At 38.0% G+C, this 18,013-nt stretch overlaps 1 protein-coding gene across 1 annotated transcript; it reads left to right on the top strand.

The window, feature by feature from the left end:
* The first annotated feature begins 3,365 nt into the window (after positions 1–3,365).
* Positions 3,366–15,704, top strand: cth (cystathionine gamma-lyase). The gene is made up of 12 exons (XM_022738087.1): positions 3,366–3,622; positions 6,608–6,689; positions 6,774–6,869; positions 7,072–7,181; positions 7,516–7,650; positions 7,789–7,846; positions 8,145–8,222; positions 8,733–8,885; positions 10,431–10,552; positions 10,998–11,050; positions 11,341–11,479; positions 14,417–15,704. The coding sequence occupies exons 1-12, from the start codon at positions 3,437–3,439 to the stop codon at positions 14,432–14,434; spliced, it is 1,230 nt and encodes a 409-aa protein (XP_022593808.1). The 5' UTR covers positions 3,366–3,436; the 3' UTR covers positions 14,435–15,704.
* Positions 15,705–18,013: the final 2,309 nt, after the last annotated feature.

The following is an 18,013-nucleotide window of genomic DNA, read 5'->3' as shown; positions in this document are numbered from 1 at the left end:
TTCGGCGGATGTCTTCCGCCTCGTAGTATCGCGAGGGTTCGGGGGAGGTTACTAACGGGCACTAGCTGATAACGCTTCTTCTCTGGGTGGGTAGGTGGGTGGGTCAACGTTACATCCCAAGGGACTCAGTAGTAGAAAGTAAAGTCTGTTTTTCTCTTAGCTCAACCCAGTATGTCCGCCTGCTCCCGAGCATTGGGATCTGCTCTATAGCGTGGGCAGGGATCACCAATATCAATACAGATATCAATACTTTTAATATTAAGAGCAGCATTTGTACTATAACGTCAGGGAGAGAAATGTCATGATGCATGAGGTGAATGCATTATTAATATATTAATATATATGCAAAATATAGTTTGATTAACAGCAAATAATTTGATAAACAAAGGAAACTATTATTTATTACTACACTCTAGTCTAATATAATATGATATATTATACAAACTATTATATTCTGACTATATACTCTGACAATTACTTAATCAAATAACTGCTAACACACAAGACAAAATTTTTAATGATTCACTCTACACATGCACACAACAGTGTGTGTTCATGTGCCCAGAAAAAAAAAAAAGATTCTACTGACACTAGTATCAATACGTAAAACAAGACTTTGTATCAGTACCATTTATAATTACTAGGTACTTAGACTTTATTTGAGTAGGCCCTATTTTCATTCTATTTTTATACTTATTTTCTCCTACATTTCAGGGGTAAATATTATACTTTTTAAGCAACAAAATCTATTTCATAGATACAGAAGCATACTTAGTGTTCTGGTCATGAGTTTACATTCATTTTATAAATCATTGTATGACACTAAATGCTTCTTCAAAATATTTCTTTACATAAAGGATCTGGACACTGCCCTCACCTCTATCAGTAAAATATACTTAAAGTATCAAAAGTAAATGCTCCTCATGGAAAAAAAGGCCCTGTGCTGTGAGTATTTTATTAAAGCATATACTAAATTATTAACTTGTAAACACTAAAGCATTAATGTGCAAGTATTTGACTGTTGTGGTTGTATGTTGTAGCTATAAATCTCTAACAATGCATTATATTTAATGAGTTCATTAAAATTAGGGTTAGTATTTTGATCCTTCACTGGACTGAAGTACCAATATCAAGCAAGAAAATACTCTATAACCAGCAAAAGTCTTAAAACTATAAGTTATATAAAAGTACACAGGCTATCAGCAGAAGGTGCTTAAAGTAGAAAATGTGAATTTTAGTTGACAGATATGTGGTGCTGTAAAAAGTACAACATTTCCCTCTGAAATGTGGTAGTCTAAAATATCAAAATATAGGAAAATACTCAAGTATCAAGTTCTTCAAAACTGCAATTAAGTACAGTAAATGAGTAAATGTACTTAATTATTTTCCACCACTGTAAATAGTATGCTGTATAGTTTATGGTACTGTACTTCTACCATTATGTCTACTACAACTACCAATCTTAAACTCTTCTTTATTTGAAATCATTAGCAGTATCCTACTGATATGAATGTTGATTCTGTGAGACATTCACTTTTAAGAGCAGCACATACAATGGGCCAATGCCAATGCCAAGGAAAATATGGAAAAGAAGAATAAGAGTTCAATTTAAAGTTTGATTGTAACAATATATCAAAGATGACACCCCATATGCACAGATGGATAATTATTTCCAATCCTCTAGTTGACTTCAGGGTATTGTCAGACAAGATAAATAAACATTTCAGTTTTTAATCTCTTTATGATTTTGTTCTCCTTAAAAATATATGTATTAAAACATCTCCTTGCCACATGGAGCAATGCCTATTATAGTTTTTCTTTTTCATCAAAAGAAAAAACCAAGACATTAACATGCAAAATTAAACAAGATGTCTGTAAAAACCAAACCATTATGAGTTTTTCTTATAACTGGAGAAGGGTGCTCAATTGGACATTAAAATTTGAAATATATAGCATTTATCACAATTATCATAATACCATGTATTTGTTCACTTTTCTAACACAGTTGTTTGCTTCCATTTTGTCTGTAGGTATCTGTTCAGTGTGGATGACTAAAACTATAGACATGTAATAGATGTTGTATAACGCACTAGACATAGGCTACTGTCTGATAATAGTATTCTTACAATATAAAGAAAGAGAATAAGACAGACAATATTTGGTGAATAAAATGCAAACATGCATGAAGAATGTAGTTTATATATTATATTTCATAGCTTTTTAGTACATGAAATTACAGCAAGTACAGTAGTAAGAGCACAGTCCTTGTTTTTACTTGTCTATTCTCAGACTGTATTTTATTTAAAGCTGAAATGATCAGTTGATTTATCGGTTAGTTTATCAACAGAGAAATAATCAACATCTATTTTGATAATCTCTTAATTTTTAAGCAAAAATAGAAAAAAATGCCAAACAATCTCTAGTTATAGCTTCTTAAAAGAGAGGATGTGCTGCTTTTCTTTGTTATAAATAGCTGTAAAGGTTGTTTGCAGACACTCGTACCAATCAAACCTATGTGACAAGTTGAACTCGCCAAGTTTAGGCAGGGTGAGAGAAGACTTCCAGTGTTATCACCGAGTCATAACAGAGCACTTCCTCCCCCTATGGCCCAATGATGGAAACAACAGCTACATTTCTCTGATGTGTGTGTCACAAGGAACAGAAAATGCACAAAATTCAATGTAAAATTCAACTGTTATGCTGGTAGTTGGGAAATAACTGGATTATTTTATTTGGTGCATGGTTGGATTAAACTCCTAGAGGGCCCTGGGGGAAAAAAATTGCTGTTGGGCCCCTACTGACCTCCACTATACATGAAAGTTTCATTATTTGCACCTAGAAACCAACCAGTACTGTACAGTTGAAATTAGGCTATTAGTTGATTGAATTGATTGAAAATTAATTAGCAACATTTTTGACAATTTGTTTGCCCCAGTTTTCTATGATAGCAAAACCCAACATTCTGGAATTTTGACTGTTGGTCTGAAAGAAAGAAAAAAAGAGACAAATTTCATGTCTGCTTGGCTTTCATGGAATAATGGTGTATTTTAAAACTATACAAGGCTGTTTTTAATGGAAATCTGACTGTTAAACTCAGTGGGATTAATTTGGAGAAGTAAATCTGTAATAAAATGAGACAGAAGAGTTAAAAAGTGAGCCCTCCCCTGCTCAAACAGCAGGAAATGTTGCATCAGTATAAGCACACACGCAATACACTCACAAACCAGCGCACACACAAAGAGCGCAAACAACGTGCTGCGTCACATGGCTTCTACGCCCCTGCTGAACCGCCAATCAGCGCCTGCCGCTTCTTGTTGATGAGCGTTGATTGGTTGAGAGGGACAAGCGCAGCGCACGGCTCTGTTAAATGGTTTCTCCCTTTACCATATAGTGGTAATGCATACTCATCCCGGGTTCACTGCGGTTCACGTTTGCCATGGATCCAAAGCACAGTCAAGACGAACAGAGCGACGTGTTCGCCGGTTTCCGCACGGCTTTTAAATCGTTCGCCACAGAGGCTATTCATGTTGGTCAGGAGCCGGAGCAATGGAAATCGATGGCTGTAGTGCCGCCGATTTCCCTTTCTACCACGTTCAAGCAGCAGGAACCAGGAAACCACGCCGTAAGTAGCTCGATATGACTTGGTTATTTAAGATGTAACGTGGAGAGAGAGGGAGGGGGGTTTCCGGTCTTTTCATTTTGTTTGAAAATAATTGAATAACCTAGTCGGTAAAGCTAAAGATAAGCCCCCATCGATACGTATGAATTACGTCTTTTCGCTTAATCAATAATCAAACCAATCAATACTGTCTGGATCAGTCTTATGCTTACCAGCTGTACGGATTGGTAGGTGGATAGACAATGGTGGAAATAGCAATACAACCATTCAAAATCCTGGATTACAAGTAAAAGTCCTGCACTTAAGTAAACATCAGCACATTTTAATATTAAGTAATTAAGTAAAAAGTAAGTAATTAAAATAAGTACGTAATAAGTGCTTGGCCCATGTGACTGATTAACTAACATATATTACATTAGATCATTAATATTAATACATCAGTACCTAAGTAGCATAATGTTATAACCGCTCCAGGTTTCAACTACTTTATTTACACTTTAGTACTTTAGCAAACATAGGGGGCTAACTATAAAAAGTTATAAGATAAATGAATCTAAGCGGTTGTGAGATAATCAATGTGAAATGGAAGAAAAAACAAAGCTCTGCTACACAAATCAGTATCCTTTTTTTTATCAAAGATTCGTGAAATAGTAGCTAGTGTCACCTCTGTGAGCCTTAAGCTGTGGAAGTGAAATCGCGTGAGAAGTTAAGAGGGGAAATGTCTCTAGTGGAAACAGTGACAAACTCTAGACATCTGCAACATGAGGACGGGGTGTACACTGCTCTCTTGTAAAGAGTTTTGTGTTGTCTTTAAAAACCTTATATTTTTTAAATGTACAATCGTAATTTGAAAAGTAGTGGTAGTAGTAGTAGCACTAGTAGCAACTGTCAGACAAATGTAGTGAGGTAAAAGGTACATTTACTTACGTATAAAGTTGCATAAAATGGAAATACTTAAGTAAAGACAAGACCCTCAAAATTGTGGTTAAGTACAGTACTTGATTATATTTACTTGTAATACATGGACACAGAAAGAGGTAAAAAGAATAGTAAACTCTAGTCTTGTGCACACACTGAAATGCTTGCTCCAATTTCAAAAACCTATATGTCCCCTTTAGAGCTAACTTTAATAACTGGTATTTCCATGGCCACCAAAAGTAGATCCACTGACAAGACCCTGGTGTACTGGTATAGACCCTGGTGATATTCTATACATTTAGGGCAGGCTAAGTCTATACTGTACTATCAGTAGAGCAATGACCTGTATTTTAATTGCATAGATTAGTATTGGGTATAACTAAGAAAAGAATATATAAATATGCACACAAGTGTGTGAAATAATGGAGTGTATTTATACATTTACAGGTATGTAATAAACAAAGAATCCTTTTTATCCACCCTGTGTTGGTCACTGAGTACATGTGTCAAACACATCTATTACAAGTTAAATTACCTGTTAAATCACCCCCACATGAGTGGTGAGAGAGTAATTATGATGAGTAATCGTTAACTACGCCTATCACAGGTTAATATATTTCGGGAGTGATAGCTGAACTTTTTTTTTCTCTTGGCATGGAAATGACCCTGAGGCCGTGTCTGGGAATCCAGCCTGTGTGGGATAAATATCCATTTTTTCCACCTCACTATCATATCCTCTCTGCAGTTCAGATAGTACAGTGGGCATCTTTGCTGCAGGCAAGGATAACTTGTCCACCTGCCATTTGTCTCTGTCAATGATTATACTGTAGGTTACAGATTACAAGTCTGGTAGTGCCATTGTAACTGCACTGGCATAAGGACAACTCATAACATGAGATGGCAACAGAGGTCATTTAGGGTTTCATGTCAATTTTCGCACAAAGGCACAATCCATTTAGGAAGGCAATTAATTGCCTGTGGCATTTCCCAGTTTTAAGACCAATCTCACAGCATATGTACAGCATTAATAACTGAAACCGCATCCTAGATTAAATTACAAAATTAAAACAAATACCCCAACCCACCGCTTACGCTGATCTCATGACCTCTTCACCTTGTTTTGCAGACCCTGGTATGCTCGGCCCACTACTCCCACAGTAAAAAAATCTGACTGAGGTCATAGTGACTCACATGGAGTAGAAAGTTTGGAGTGCCTGTTTTATCTTTCAGAACAAGTGCAGCTTTTTGTTCAGATGTTCAATACAAAAGTTAACTTGTCAAACTACAACAGTAACATTAAGATTATCTGCTATATGCTTTACAACTACATGTTTACAGGTGGCTTTGTTCACTGGGAGACACACTACAAAAACCCTGTGTTCAAGGCCATTCAAGCTCCATTTATTGCCATCGGCCACAGCCTCCAGTCTTTGTGTCATTTGTCCAAACACGTCTTGTTTTACTGATAATGTGTGTGGGATAGTTTGGAACAGAGGAGCCCTCTCCCTTTTTCCTGCAAAAATGTAACAAGCCCAGTACTGAACATCCTTTAGAAGTCTTCCATTTTGTTTAAACTATGAATCTTCCTCTATATGTTTCTCATGTTTACTGCAAAAAAATGTATATACATCCTTGTAGTCAACACAAATTCTTATTTTGAGATATATTTGCTACAGTCATTAAACCAGAAGAACTTCTTTTAGTTTTCTCTTATCAACACGCACACATAACAACTCAGTTTATTCACCAGTGAAGAGGTAATTACTGAGTGAGGTAAGTTGTTACAGTATGCACACATATTTTTGTGGTTGTGGCAAGCCAATACAGGTGAGGATGTGATGTTTTTAAACCCTGCTGCCTGCTACGCAGCTCTGGTTTTTAACAGTGATAAAGAAGTCATGATGCATTAAGTCATTTTAGTTACTCTGAACCTAAAATTGATTGATACACACTTGCATTTGGGCAACCCATCTATGAAAAGACTGCTACTTCTTGTTGTTTTAATACACTGTATAATTATAAATGTTTTTGGTGACTGAAATGTTCTAATGTTTTTGTTTTTTTATGTAGGGGTTTGAATACAGTCGGAGTGGAAATCCTACAAGAAACTGTCTTGAGAAGGCTGTGGCAGCTCTGGATGGAGCAAAGTACTGTAAGTGAGACTGTCCATGGTATATTCCACAGACAGGAAATATTTAACAACATCTGAGCATAAAAACTGATTCCCCCCGCACAGGTCTTGCTCTTGCCTCGGGGCTGGCGGCCACAGTGACCATCACCCACATGCTCAAAGCAGGTGATGGGATCGTCTGCATGGATGACGTGTACGGAGGTGAGGCATTTGTGTAGAACAAAACCTTGCAGCTATGAGTTGTTTCCTTACACCATTAGTGGGTCACCATTTTCATTATACCACACTCACTTTTACAAAATGTTGGTTGGTCTCAAAATGAAACCATGCTATGAGTTGGTTTTAACCGTAAGTGGGGTTATTTTTGGAAGTGTTGACCGAGTTGCTCTTTCTCAATTGCAAGGCACAAATCGCTACTTCCAAAGAATTGCTTCTCAAGTTGGTCTGGAGGTGTCTTTTGCTGACTGCACAAAACCAGAGCTGCTTAAGGCTGCACTGAAGGCCAACACTAAAGTAAGTCAAAGAAGTGTTGTTTGTCTACAGCTGTTGTTTTTGTAGTTTGGTCCCTTCCAACATATTTTATAAATGTATTTCATTAGTCTTTAAAGTTGCTCCTTCAAGTCCAGTTTTACTAGTATGTTGCATCACTGGGTGTGTCTTTTCTCTTTGGGCAAACTTGTACTGGTCATTGTGAGTCAGCACTTTGTGTGATGACTGTTATTTGTGTTCATGGTAAATGCACCAGCAGCTGAGCTGAGCTGAGCTGTCTCTAAGCTTTTCCCACTGCAGTCACCCTCCTGAACATGTAACTACAGAGAAATGACACCCTCTCTTTGCTTGCTTGTAGCTGGTGTGGATTGAGACGCCCACCAACCCCACGATGAAAGTTGTTGACATCAAAGCCTGTTCTGATTTGGTCCACGAGCATAACAAGGACATAGTGGTGGTCGTGGACAACACCTTCATGTCTGCCTATTTCCAGGTGAGATTGCCAGATGTGCACTTCATGCTCTTTTGATTTTGAAGCAGCTGTCTAATCATTTCCTGCAATCAAATTCCACTTCAGGTGGACACAAATTGCTTAATGATTAACTCAGGTGTTTATCTTGTGAACCTGTAGCGCCCCTTGGCTTTGGGAGCTGATATTTGCATGTACTCAGCCACCAAATACATGAACGGTAAGTTATATACATTCTTTACTGACATAATATTTTCATTACAATTTGATATCACAATCTAACCCAAAAAGTCAGTAGATTTACAAAGACACAATTGAAAAGAAATTAAAAGATTGGGCTTGATCACCCCCACTAGTTTTATCAAACAAGGATAAATAGTAATTTTGGAGAGTCAAGGCGATGCAAAAACATGCACCTGATTATAATGCATTTTAGCTGTTCTTCGAAATGTAGCACAATAGTAGTGTTGACTTCCCCTAATACCCACCTTTCTTTTATTCCTGACATTATTTTGCAGGTCACAGTGATGTGGTAATGGGTCTGGTTTCAATGAACCGGGACGATCTGCATGAGCGAATGAAGTTTCTGCAAAATGGTGAGTAGAAAAACAACAAATTCAACTACTCTTGCAGTCTGCGTAGTAAAAATATGCGTCCGTTAGGTACGCAACACGTTTTGGCAAAATGCCATTTGTCAGGTTACATCAGTGAAATGATTCGTCAGCTGACAGAGGATTAATTACCAAATGTCTTGATAGTTGATTAATGGTTTAAGTTATTTATCAAGCAAGAAGCCGAATATTTGCTGGCCGTTTTATCAGACATATGTGTAATTTATGGACATACAGTAGATCTCAGAAAGGGAACAGTTGTTGAGTCTTAGCTCTGCCACACTCAGTTTTTGGTGGACTGGTTTTTCCAACATGACCCACATTCACTCATTAAACAAGCAAAACATGCTCCTGAGGTCAAAGTTCTGAACCAATTTAAAACCTTTTCAGTAAGAAGTGTGTGTTTATGCCTTTGTTGTTTGCCTGATCTGATTTGGTTTTGGGAGGCTTTGTTCTTAACCTCTTTTTCTTACATGCACCCTTGCCGTGATTCAGCACTGGGTGGTGTACCATCTCCCTTCGACTGCTTCCTGTGTAACCGTGGACTGAAGACGCTACACCTGCGGATGGAACGGCACTTCAAGAATGCAATGGCCGCTGCCAAGTTTCTCGAGGCTGATCCCAGGGTGGAGCGTGTCATCTTCCCAGGTTAATACATGTAATTTAAAACCCATAGTATTCACCACTCGGATTATACAGGCACATATACAGGTGTTGAGAGTTACCTGTTATTACTCATCTTGTTGCCTAAGGGAGGCCTCTCTCACTGATGTTCTAATGTAAAAGAATAATTTGGTATCTTATTATTTGATGTAAACACCAATGAGCATTTTTACCCACTTTACCTAAAGGTGGACATTTTCTGTAGAAAAGCAATAGAAAACTCTAACTAAGCAAATGTATTCATCAGCACTCTTCCCTCTAACTCACTCTCTTATGAACATATCAACAAAAAACATGAAGAAAAGGTTTGAACAGAGTGTGACTGATCTCTTCTTTCATCTTGCTATGCTAGGTTTGTTAATCATTCACAAGTGCTGAATCTCAGATCCCAATTAACCCAAATGCCTTATACTCATTAACCCTTGCATTTAGGGTTGTCATTATCTCCAGCGCCTGCAGCTATATGAATAGCACTGAAGCAGAGTAGCAAACACTCCAGGTTTAGAATAAACCAGTTCTGGCATTTTTGGAGTAAATGTTTCCATGAACACACTTTCAAAGAAGCACCACACAGAGTTCATTTCCTTCCACCTTCATTTCAAATGAACAATAAGTCATTTGAATTAACATCGTTCATACCCACACACGGTCGCCTAAATGAAAGAACACACCTCCACTTGTCCATGCTTAAAGTTACAATCAGTGTTGGAAATAATGAACTACATGTAATTAACCTTGTAGTTTAACTACATTTTGCAGTAGCTTGCTGGTAGTTCAGCTACATTTATATGTGCATAGTTAAATGCCAATTTTTGTGTAGTTAACTACTGAAACTACACGTTTGGGTCATAAAAGGAAAGGAATGATTTTTGAATTTTTATTTTCAATCGGCTTTTATTAGCAGGTTTACCCACCTTTTTAAAAAAAAAACCAAAAAAAAACCAAAAAAAAAAACACACTTATACCTGCTAATTTTAGTGGAAAAAGGGTATAACTGAACCCCCTTTGATAAACCCCAACCCCTTTTTCTTTCTTCCTGTGATGCATGCCCATACTTTACTTTTGTGTAGTGCAAGTGCAGAAGCCAAGGGCAAGTGTTGCTCAGTGCTCACATAGACACGTCCTCAGGGATAAACCTCCTGAATCAAGAATCACCATGGCGACACTTAAGCAGTTCTTGTACACGAAACCAAAGCTGACATTCCAGTCCCATGAGTATTGGGTATAATTGAGGTATTTCATTTTTTTAGTTTATGTATGACCTGTGAACAAGAAGGCACTTTTTGCAATAAACTGGCACGTGACTTTTTTGTATTATATTTTGTTAAAATTTTGTACTTACTTTGAACTGCTTTTTCTAGGTAGCTTTAGCTAACTCAACTAGATTTGTCACTAGGGGTAGCTTTGCTGTACTTCCAGTGTGAAGTAATTGGTAGCATGCAAAACTTTTTCAAGTAGTTTCACTGGTTGTAATTACAGGAATTATCCACTTCACTCACCTGGTTATTCTCATTTTCCCACTGTTGACAGGGCTGCCCTCTCACCCACAGTATGAAGTGATGAAGAGACAATGCACTGGGTGCCCGGGGATGATCACATTCTACATTAAGGGGAAACTTGAGCACGCCACCACCTTCCTCAGTAGCCTCAAAGTAATTTGACACACGTTACATTTTTATGTCATCTGGATTGTTTGGTTTTGTATTTAACAAGTGTGGATCAAATTCCCAGAAAGACAGAGGGAAACACCACAACTTTAAGGGCTGCTTAAACAAAGTACCTCAGGCCCTCCTGCACACAATTCCTGGCGAAGGCTTTAGACAAATAATAATTAAAATGTGTAACTCATGAAAAGGTTCTGACGATATAGTGACTGAGATAAAACTGGTTTACTCAAACAATGTTTTAAGTGATTCCCAAAATCATCATCACAGTGGAACAGCTTTGTTTAATGTAATCATGTCTCAGCATTGATATGTGGTTTGATTGTATTTTATTGTAAATCTATTAGTGGTGTCTACTATGTTTCACATCTTGTACATATTATTTATATCCTGCTCTATTCTTGTTTTCATGTCCTCTGTTTTCTTATTTCAGATGTTTGCCATAGCTGAGAGTCTGGGTGGTTATGAAAGTTTAGCAGAACATCCGTAAGTATGCCAAAATAAATCCTTTTACTACAGTCTTGTTTTTTGGTGTTTGATAGTACCGAACATTAGAAATGTTTATGTTCTGTACTCTAAGCTGCATTGTAACAAATGGCACCACAAGGGGGCAGCAGAGATCAAGAAGAAATCCCTATCAGACTCTCACAAATTGACTTTAATTGAGGCACTTTATTTCCATTACGAAGTCTCTGCTCTAATCTCTATTATAGCAGCAGGATGTTTTTCTGTATTGGTCTCATATATAGGTGTCTCTGTCCTCTATCATAATTTAGGGCGATTATGACCCATGCATCAGTGCCAGAAAAAGAGAGGGATGTGCTGGGGATCAGTGACACACTGATCCGGCTCTCTGTGGGACTGGAGGATGAGGCCGACATCATTGAAGACCTGGAGCAAGCACTTGCTGCTGCTGTAAGTATCAAATATCTGACAAAGGAGAACTGAAAGGTTCTTCAAACCAATATAGTTATCAATCAAAGTTTGTGGGAGTCTGGAATCATGTTCAGCTCTCTCAGTAAGTTACAACAAACAATGTTTGTCCTCTCCTGTCCTCAAAGAAGGCATCAACTGGCATGAGAGAGTTAGGCATATGTCCTCCACACTAATAATTTGTTCACAAATTGTCATGTCATATACAAAATAACCTATAGAACTACCACGATGACTCAGATGTGTCTTAGGTCCTGTTTTCTGTAACAGTTAACATGAGATCTGGTCTGAGCCCTGTATTTTAATAGTATGTTAATGTCTTTTTCCCATAACCTGGTGAGGAAAAAATACCTGCTTTGAGGTGAGACAGGTCACTCTGTAACTTCTTGTTTACAGCTTTTTTTTTAAAGCATCAGTTTGTGAGACTGTGAGGGTTTAAGTGCGTTACTTGTGTGACTATGATACAGGTTGGAAACAGAAGTAAGACCGACAGTTTTGGATTGAAAAAGTATGACTTGGTCATGATTTTTCTGAGAACAAAGTACAAAACAGATGTTAGGTAGTCAGTGATTAATAGATGCGAACAGATGCTAAGCCTCTTTTCATCTCTCCTTGTTGCTGAGAAATACAGTACTTTTATTTGCTGTTTTCGCTTAGTTTATTGAGTATGATCACCTTTACTTAATATCAAAGCCAACCAATTTTGCAAATCATGCTGCTACATTGGAGAAATTTTAAATTTGCATTTTGGTTTTGGGACACTTGGTCTTTCACGAACTTTTGGTTGTGTCAGCGTAACTTCTGCTACCAGCTTCCATTTACTTTTGGATAATGGATAATTATCACTGCATACATTCTCTTCATTTCACACAGGGCAGTGTTAGTTAGTTGGTTGTGATTTTATGGGGACACATGCAGGATTTTATTTTTCTAAAGGTGCTGTAATTTTAATGGAAGTTTTTTTTTTTTTGTCTTGACACCACATTTAAAAGGTGTGGTCATCTCACAAAAATGTAATGGTATTTAATGTTCTGTGTACAGTTACTCTCAGCGCTGTGGAACATGTCATATGAGTCATGAGTCATTTTGAAAACATTAAAGGTGCAATCAAGTTTCCAGGGAACATATTTTGATTTAGCATCCAAGAAACTGTTCCCATTTGGAGTTGAGAACAAGGAAGTTGCAGCTTACTTACTTTCATGAGGAACATTTCCCCACAGACCTCAAACTATGTGTTTGACCTGTAAAGCCCCAAATAAGGCGTGTCAGTCAAAATGAAGACAAATCAGGCCCGCAGACGACGTGGCAATTATCTTGGGAACATTTAGAGAGAGCCAGGCCAGGAAGGGTTGCAGACCAGGATTGAGTTAAGTATGCAGTGGGTTCATGCTGTGCACTTTGGGCTGTGGTGTATCCACACATCTCATAAACCCACTTTCTTTCTGCTGCACGACCAGATCCATCTTTGCAATATGAGGTTTTCATATCTGTGCTGCAGTCTGGGGCACGCCCCTCTCAGAGCAGTCCACCAGGATTATTCCCGCATTTGCACTGTCTCAGCAAATCTCTGACAGTCTAGATGGTTTATATGTCATCTCCCAAATCCACTCTCCTTTGTTTTAGGCTATAAAAAATATATTAAAGTTATATATGAAGTTATAGATTCACCCAAACACACTCATATCTTCAGTTAAAAATACTTGAAGGTGATTTATAGGCTGCATTTTTTCCTCAGAATTTTTGCTGTGGAAAAAATTCAGAGTATTTCTGGCTCATCAGAAGTACTGCCAAGTTCCCAGAATCCACTTTCAAATTCCTTGCTCAGTTTTAGTTTTTCTCACCTCAGTGTAGTGCTGTGCACCGTTACACCTCAGATCTGGCGTGGCTCGTCCAGACATCTGCATTTTTATCACATCTCTCTCCGCTCGAACAGCTTGTGTCGGCATCTGAGGTTTAATTACACCTTTGTGCTTCTCTCTACTCCAGCATGGTGGCTGAGGTTTCATCAAGCACAGAGGATTTTGATGAAATCTTTGCTCTTCTGTCCAGCGTAGAAGATCTATGGGTGGGAGTGTCTTTCTATTCTATTATGTGCTAAGAGAGAAAAAAATACTTAAAACTAATGACACTGCTAGGATGCAACAGCTCATTTAGAATCAATTTTAGCACATGAAGACCAGATTTGTTTGAGATTTAATCACATTAAAACATGTGGTGGATTTGCATGAATCGCCTCTAATTCCCACCTGTTTACTGCATTGCTATCAGCAGAGAATCTGAATTTCCTAAAACCCTCTGTGCCACCTCATGCAACCACATCCTCCATATTGGCCTGCACCTCCTCTTCTCAGGATTCAGATGTCATCTCTGAATCCCTCTGCTGCCCATCTGTAGCAAATGGAAATGAAATGGAGACAAATATCTCTAATGACTGTCTGGGAAAAGGCACCCCTGATGGGTGAAGCATTTAATTGGAAGGGATGTCAGGTCAGATTGGGGCAGGCAGTTAAATTTCCGGTCATGTGTCCTCATCCTGGGGTTAGTTTTGAGTCACAAACGAGGCTGCTGGTTAATCATTTGGAACTTGTCTTTATAAGATGTACCCTGCAAAATGTTTGGTGTTTGGTGTTTTTTTTTTTTATTGACTGGTTTTCTCTGTGGTGCGCCACTTGTTCGTCTGCCTTTCAATCGCCTTTTTGGCAGATATTTTGGCATCCCACCACAGCTCATCAAGCACAGAGAGGAGTAATGAGTGTTTGGATTGTGCTTCTTTGGCTTTGCTCCAAGAAAATGCATCATCTCAGGAAAATTGTTGCATGTTATTAACTCTAGCCATGTCTTATCTGATGCTTCCTGGATGTGGATTGTTCCAGGTATTGATTTCACTGACCAATTTCTGTTCCTGTTTTCTTTTAATAGCATCCAAAGAAAAAATGAAATGTCTTCAGGGCGTCCTCGAGGCTGAGGGTGATTCATTCAAAGTCAGGATGAAGACCGGAGGTACCTGAGGTTTTAAATCATTGCAGATCAACACATGGTACCTCAGTTCAGCGCACAAACGACACCAGGGAACAAACTGTTCTTAAAAAAAAGAAAATACAAATCATATGATCTCTGAACAATTAACATTACTGAGAATCTTTTTAATGCCTGTTTTACTAGAACATCAGTTGTAATATTATTTATCTTCAGCTGGTTTTGCATGTTTTCATGTTTGTATGTGTTTCGTTATAACTTGGAGGGCATCAATGTGGTAAAAGTCCTATTCAGTCAAGACTGACACAGTATAAGTTTTTGCAGAAGAAGACCACACACAATAGTTTGTTTAATCTTGCTATAAATAATGTGTTCTTCAGGCTGCCTTCTAGTTTTGATGCACAGACCAGCCTCTAAATGGAAAGTTTTATATCTCTGTACTTAATGCATCTGCAACTGTAATCTGTATTAATAATTTGCTATATTTTCTAATTCTAACTGGCATAGTTTGCTTTGTAAAACATGTAGATGTGCTCTCATTAGTCGAGTTAGCTAAATGCGGGCAACACTAATGCCGCCACCTACTGTCCAAAGTCAGAAATATTTTCTGATTGGCTGTCAGCATCTGCTAGATGATCTTAGAGGCTCTCAAGGAGATTTAGATGAATATTATCACACCATAAAGAACAAAATAATATTTACATAAAAGTGAGTAGAAATGTGTTAATTTTGTTGCAGAAGCAAAAGCATAAACTGGATGCCAGCTTTGTTTGACTAGAACTTGATATTATGCTTCAAGTGTTTGTATGCCTTGTGAAGAAGAGGAGGGCAACCTTATTCCTCAAGTTTAAGACTAATCAGGATATTTGCCAATAAATGAGGGAGTGTTTCGTACGGACATGCCGTATTGGGAGCAGACCAGCAATGACACAGCTGAAGGGTTTTTATTGTACCAACAGAAAGCTGTTACAGGAGCATTTCTCAGAACAATGTTTGATGATAAACTTTATGTGTGTTTGAACTCAAGTGAAAGCATTTGGGCCAATGACAAAAGCTAAATTTCTCCCAGGTCAGGTTTCACATGGTTTGTATCTGTGCAAAGAAAATGTTTTACTCAGGCACTCCCTCCTCCTGCTTTTCTTCCCACGTCACATCACTGCTCAAGTATCCTCTTCACGATCAGTGTCATTTATGTAACCAACAGATCCATTAAAATTAGTTTGCAGTATAAGCCTGTGCATCTCTCCCTTCTTTTCAACCGCCCCTGGTTGGACAAACACGAGTAGTGTAATTGAGAGTTCAGTGTCGGTAACCGTAGCGACTTGACACGTCACATTCAATTTAACCTGGATAGTGGTGGGCTGCACATCGGGGTTTTAGCTGATGGATCAAATGAGCTAGTTACCGTCCTAATGACCAAACCATCAACAACATTTCCATAAGGAGACTGAGGTTCACTGGAACTTTAATTTCTTGTTACTTACGACCATGTAATGGATTTTACATCTCTGAGGAGCGTTTGCATCAGCCATTCAAGTTTTGTCTTAACTCTACTAGCAATTTCAACTCACTAATGTGTTAATTTAGCAATCATCACACTGCCTCACACGACTTTAATGAATCCTGGCATGTCCAGTTAGATTGTATAGATTCTAGAGAAGTGGTGGGTTTAAGTGGAAACAGAGGCTCTGCATTAAAAGTAGAGGTGCTACTGAGGTGTTTGAAATTCAGCTCTCAACACTCCCAGCCTTGACTCATGCCGTGGGACCGTTTCACTGAGTGTGCAGTTAGACTTTACTAGAAAACATCATTCATCATTCAGCTCAGGTTTTTAGTGTTTGTCAGTTCCTTTCAGTCAAGCAAAGCAGTTATTGGAGAGCACATCTCTATCAGAAGAGTTTTAAACATGGATAAAAAAATAAATAAAATCCCTGCACAACTGAGTGGAAACACGAGTAGGTGTATAGTGGCAACGTGGGGTCTTTTGTGTTTATTTTACAGATATGAATACAAAGTTAAATTCTCTGATAAATAATGTGTGCTATCATCATCAGTTTAAACAAAAAATCTGAGGCAAAAGTCAATATAAACTAAAAGTGGCTGTTCTGACTCCCAATGTGTGCTTTCAATCTCTTGCGTCATAGTAAAAAAAAGAAACCACCCACTTGCATTCGTTGGAGGCCGTCTGCACTCCATCACATCCGAGGTCAAAGATGACAATCATGCGCACAAATCTGTAGATAAGAATTTTTGAGACCAGAGGGCAACATGTTGTGTCAGCCACTGCTACTTCAAAAACAGCAGCAGGAGGCAACAGTTTGAAATATTGAGGCGAGTTCCCAGAAATCCTGTGAAGTGACATCAACCACAAACAGCACGGTCATGTTTGTCCGTCTGGGTAGTCTGTGAGCACTGTATTACTGAAAGATCAAACAGTGGTAAGCCTAGCTCTGGTGTAATCTATTGCTGTTTAGGAGACAGTTAACATAGTGCTTTCAAGTAGATTTGTCAAACTTGTCACAGCTATACCTGAATTTATGGTAACATAAGTCCCCGTAAAACAAGAAATTGTTTTTTGTACACAAACAAGCATGTTAATTAATGAGTTTTTTAGACTGTAGACATAGCCAGACTGACTGTTTCCCCATTTCCAGTCTTCATGCTAAGCTAACCGGCTTCTGGCTCCAGCATCACATGAAAGAGCGGCACATATTTTCTCATTCAACTCTCAGTAAAAAAGTGACACAGCATATTCCCCAAAATTTTGAATTAACTTTAACATGAATGTGTAGCATCTCAACTAATAGTGATAGGTTGCTCTTGTCTCTTACAGCCTCGCTTTGAAATTCAGTAAAGATGGGTGCATTTTCATTACATTGCTTTTATTTATTTAAATCAAATAAGCTTGAATTGATATTTTAGTATCTGTCATGATTTGAACATGCAAACAATAATAATAAGAAAATGTATACTGCACAACCCAGTTAATACCGATTGGTCAGTTAAGGTCAAAACACGTCTAGTTATCTAGGTAAAAATTTGACTAAATTTCATTTCATTTCAATAGCATTTAATTGACTATATTTCACTGTCAAGCAGGTTCTAGTTGCACATTAAAATATAGTAATTAAAATGCTGTTGAAACAATGGTTAAATGTAACCAAAGAATCTAAATCGTCCAGTCTACACTTCCTTGATGACTGATCAAACTCCATTCCCTGAGGAAGATCATGTGATATGATCAAAAGCCCTAGAACAGCTACTAAACAGAAAATGTGGTGAAATTGTTTTCTCACGATTAGTCCAGTTTTAACCTCAATGTTTAATTGCTTTATGAAATGAAAATGTGATCTGCTCTCTCAAAAAAAAATAATTTTTGGTATTTTGGACCATATCCTCAACCAGAGCAATAAAATGAGTTGCTGCTTTGATGAAGTAAATCTATATCTGATGGAGCAGAGCGTTTTGCCTGATGAGAAAATGAATGATCCCTGAACCCATTAACTCTCTCCCACATTAACCAGTTTGTTTGCAGGGAGG

The sequence above is a fragment of the Seriola dumerili genome, unplaced genomic scaffold, assembly GCF_002260705.1.
Source record: "Seriola dumerili isolate Sdu_G_001 unplaced genomic scaffold, Sdu_1.0 BDQW01000002.1, whole genome shotgun sequence".
Classification (NCBI taxonomy): Eukaryota; Metazoa; Chordata; class Actinopteri; order Carangiformes; family Carangidae; genus Seriola; species Seriola dumerili.
This window is presented reverse-complemented; position numbering and strand designations above follow the sequence as displayed.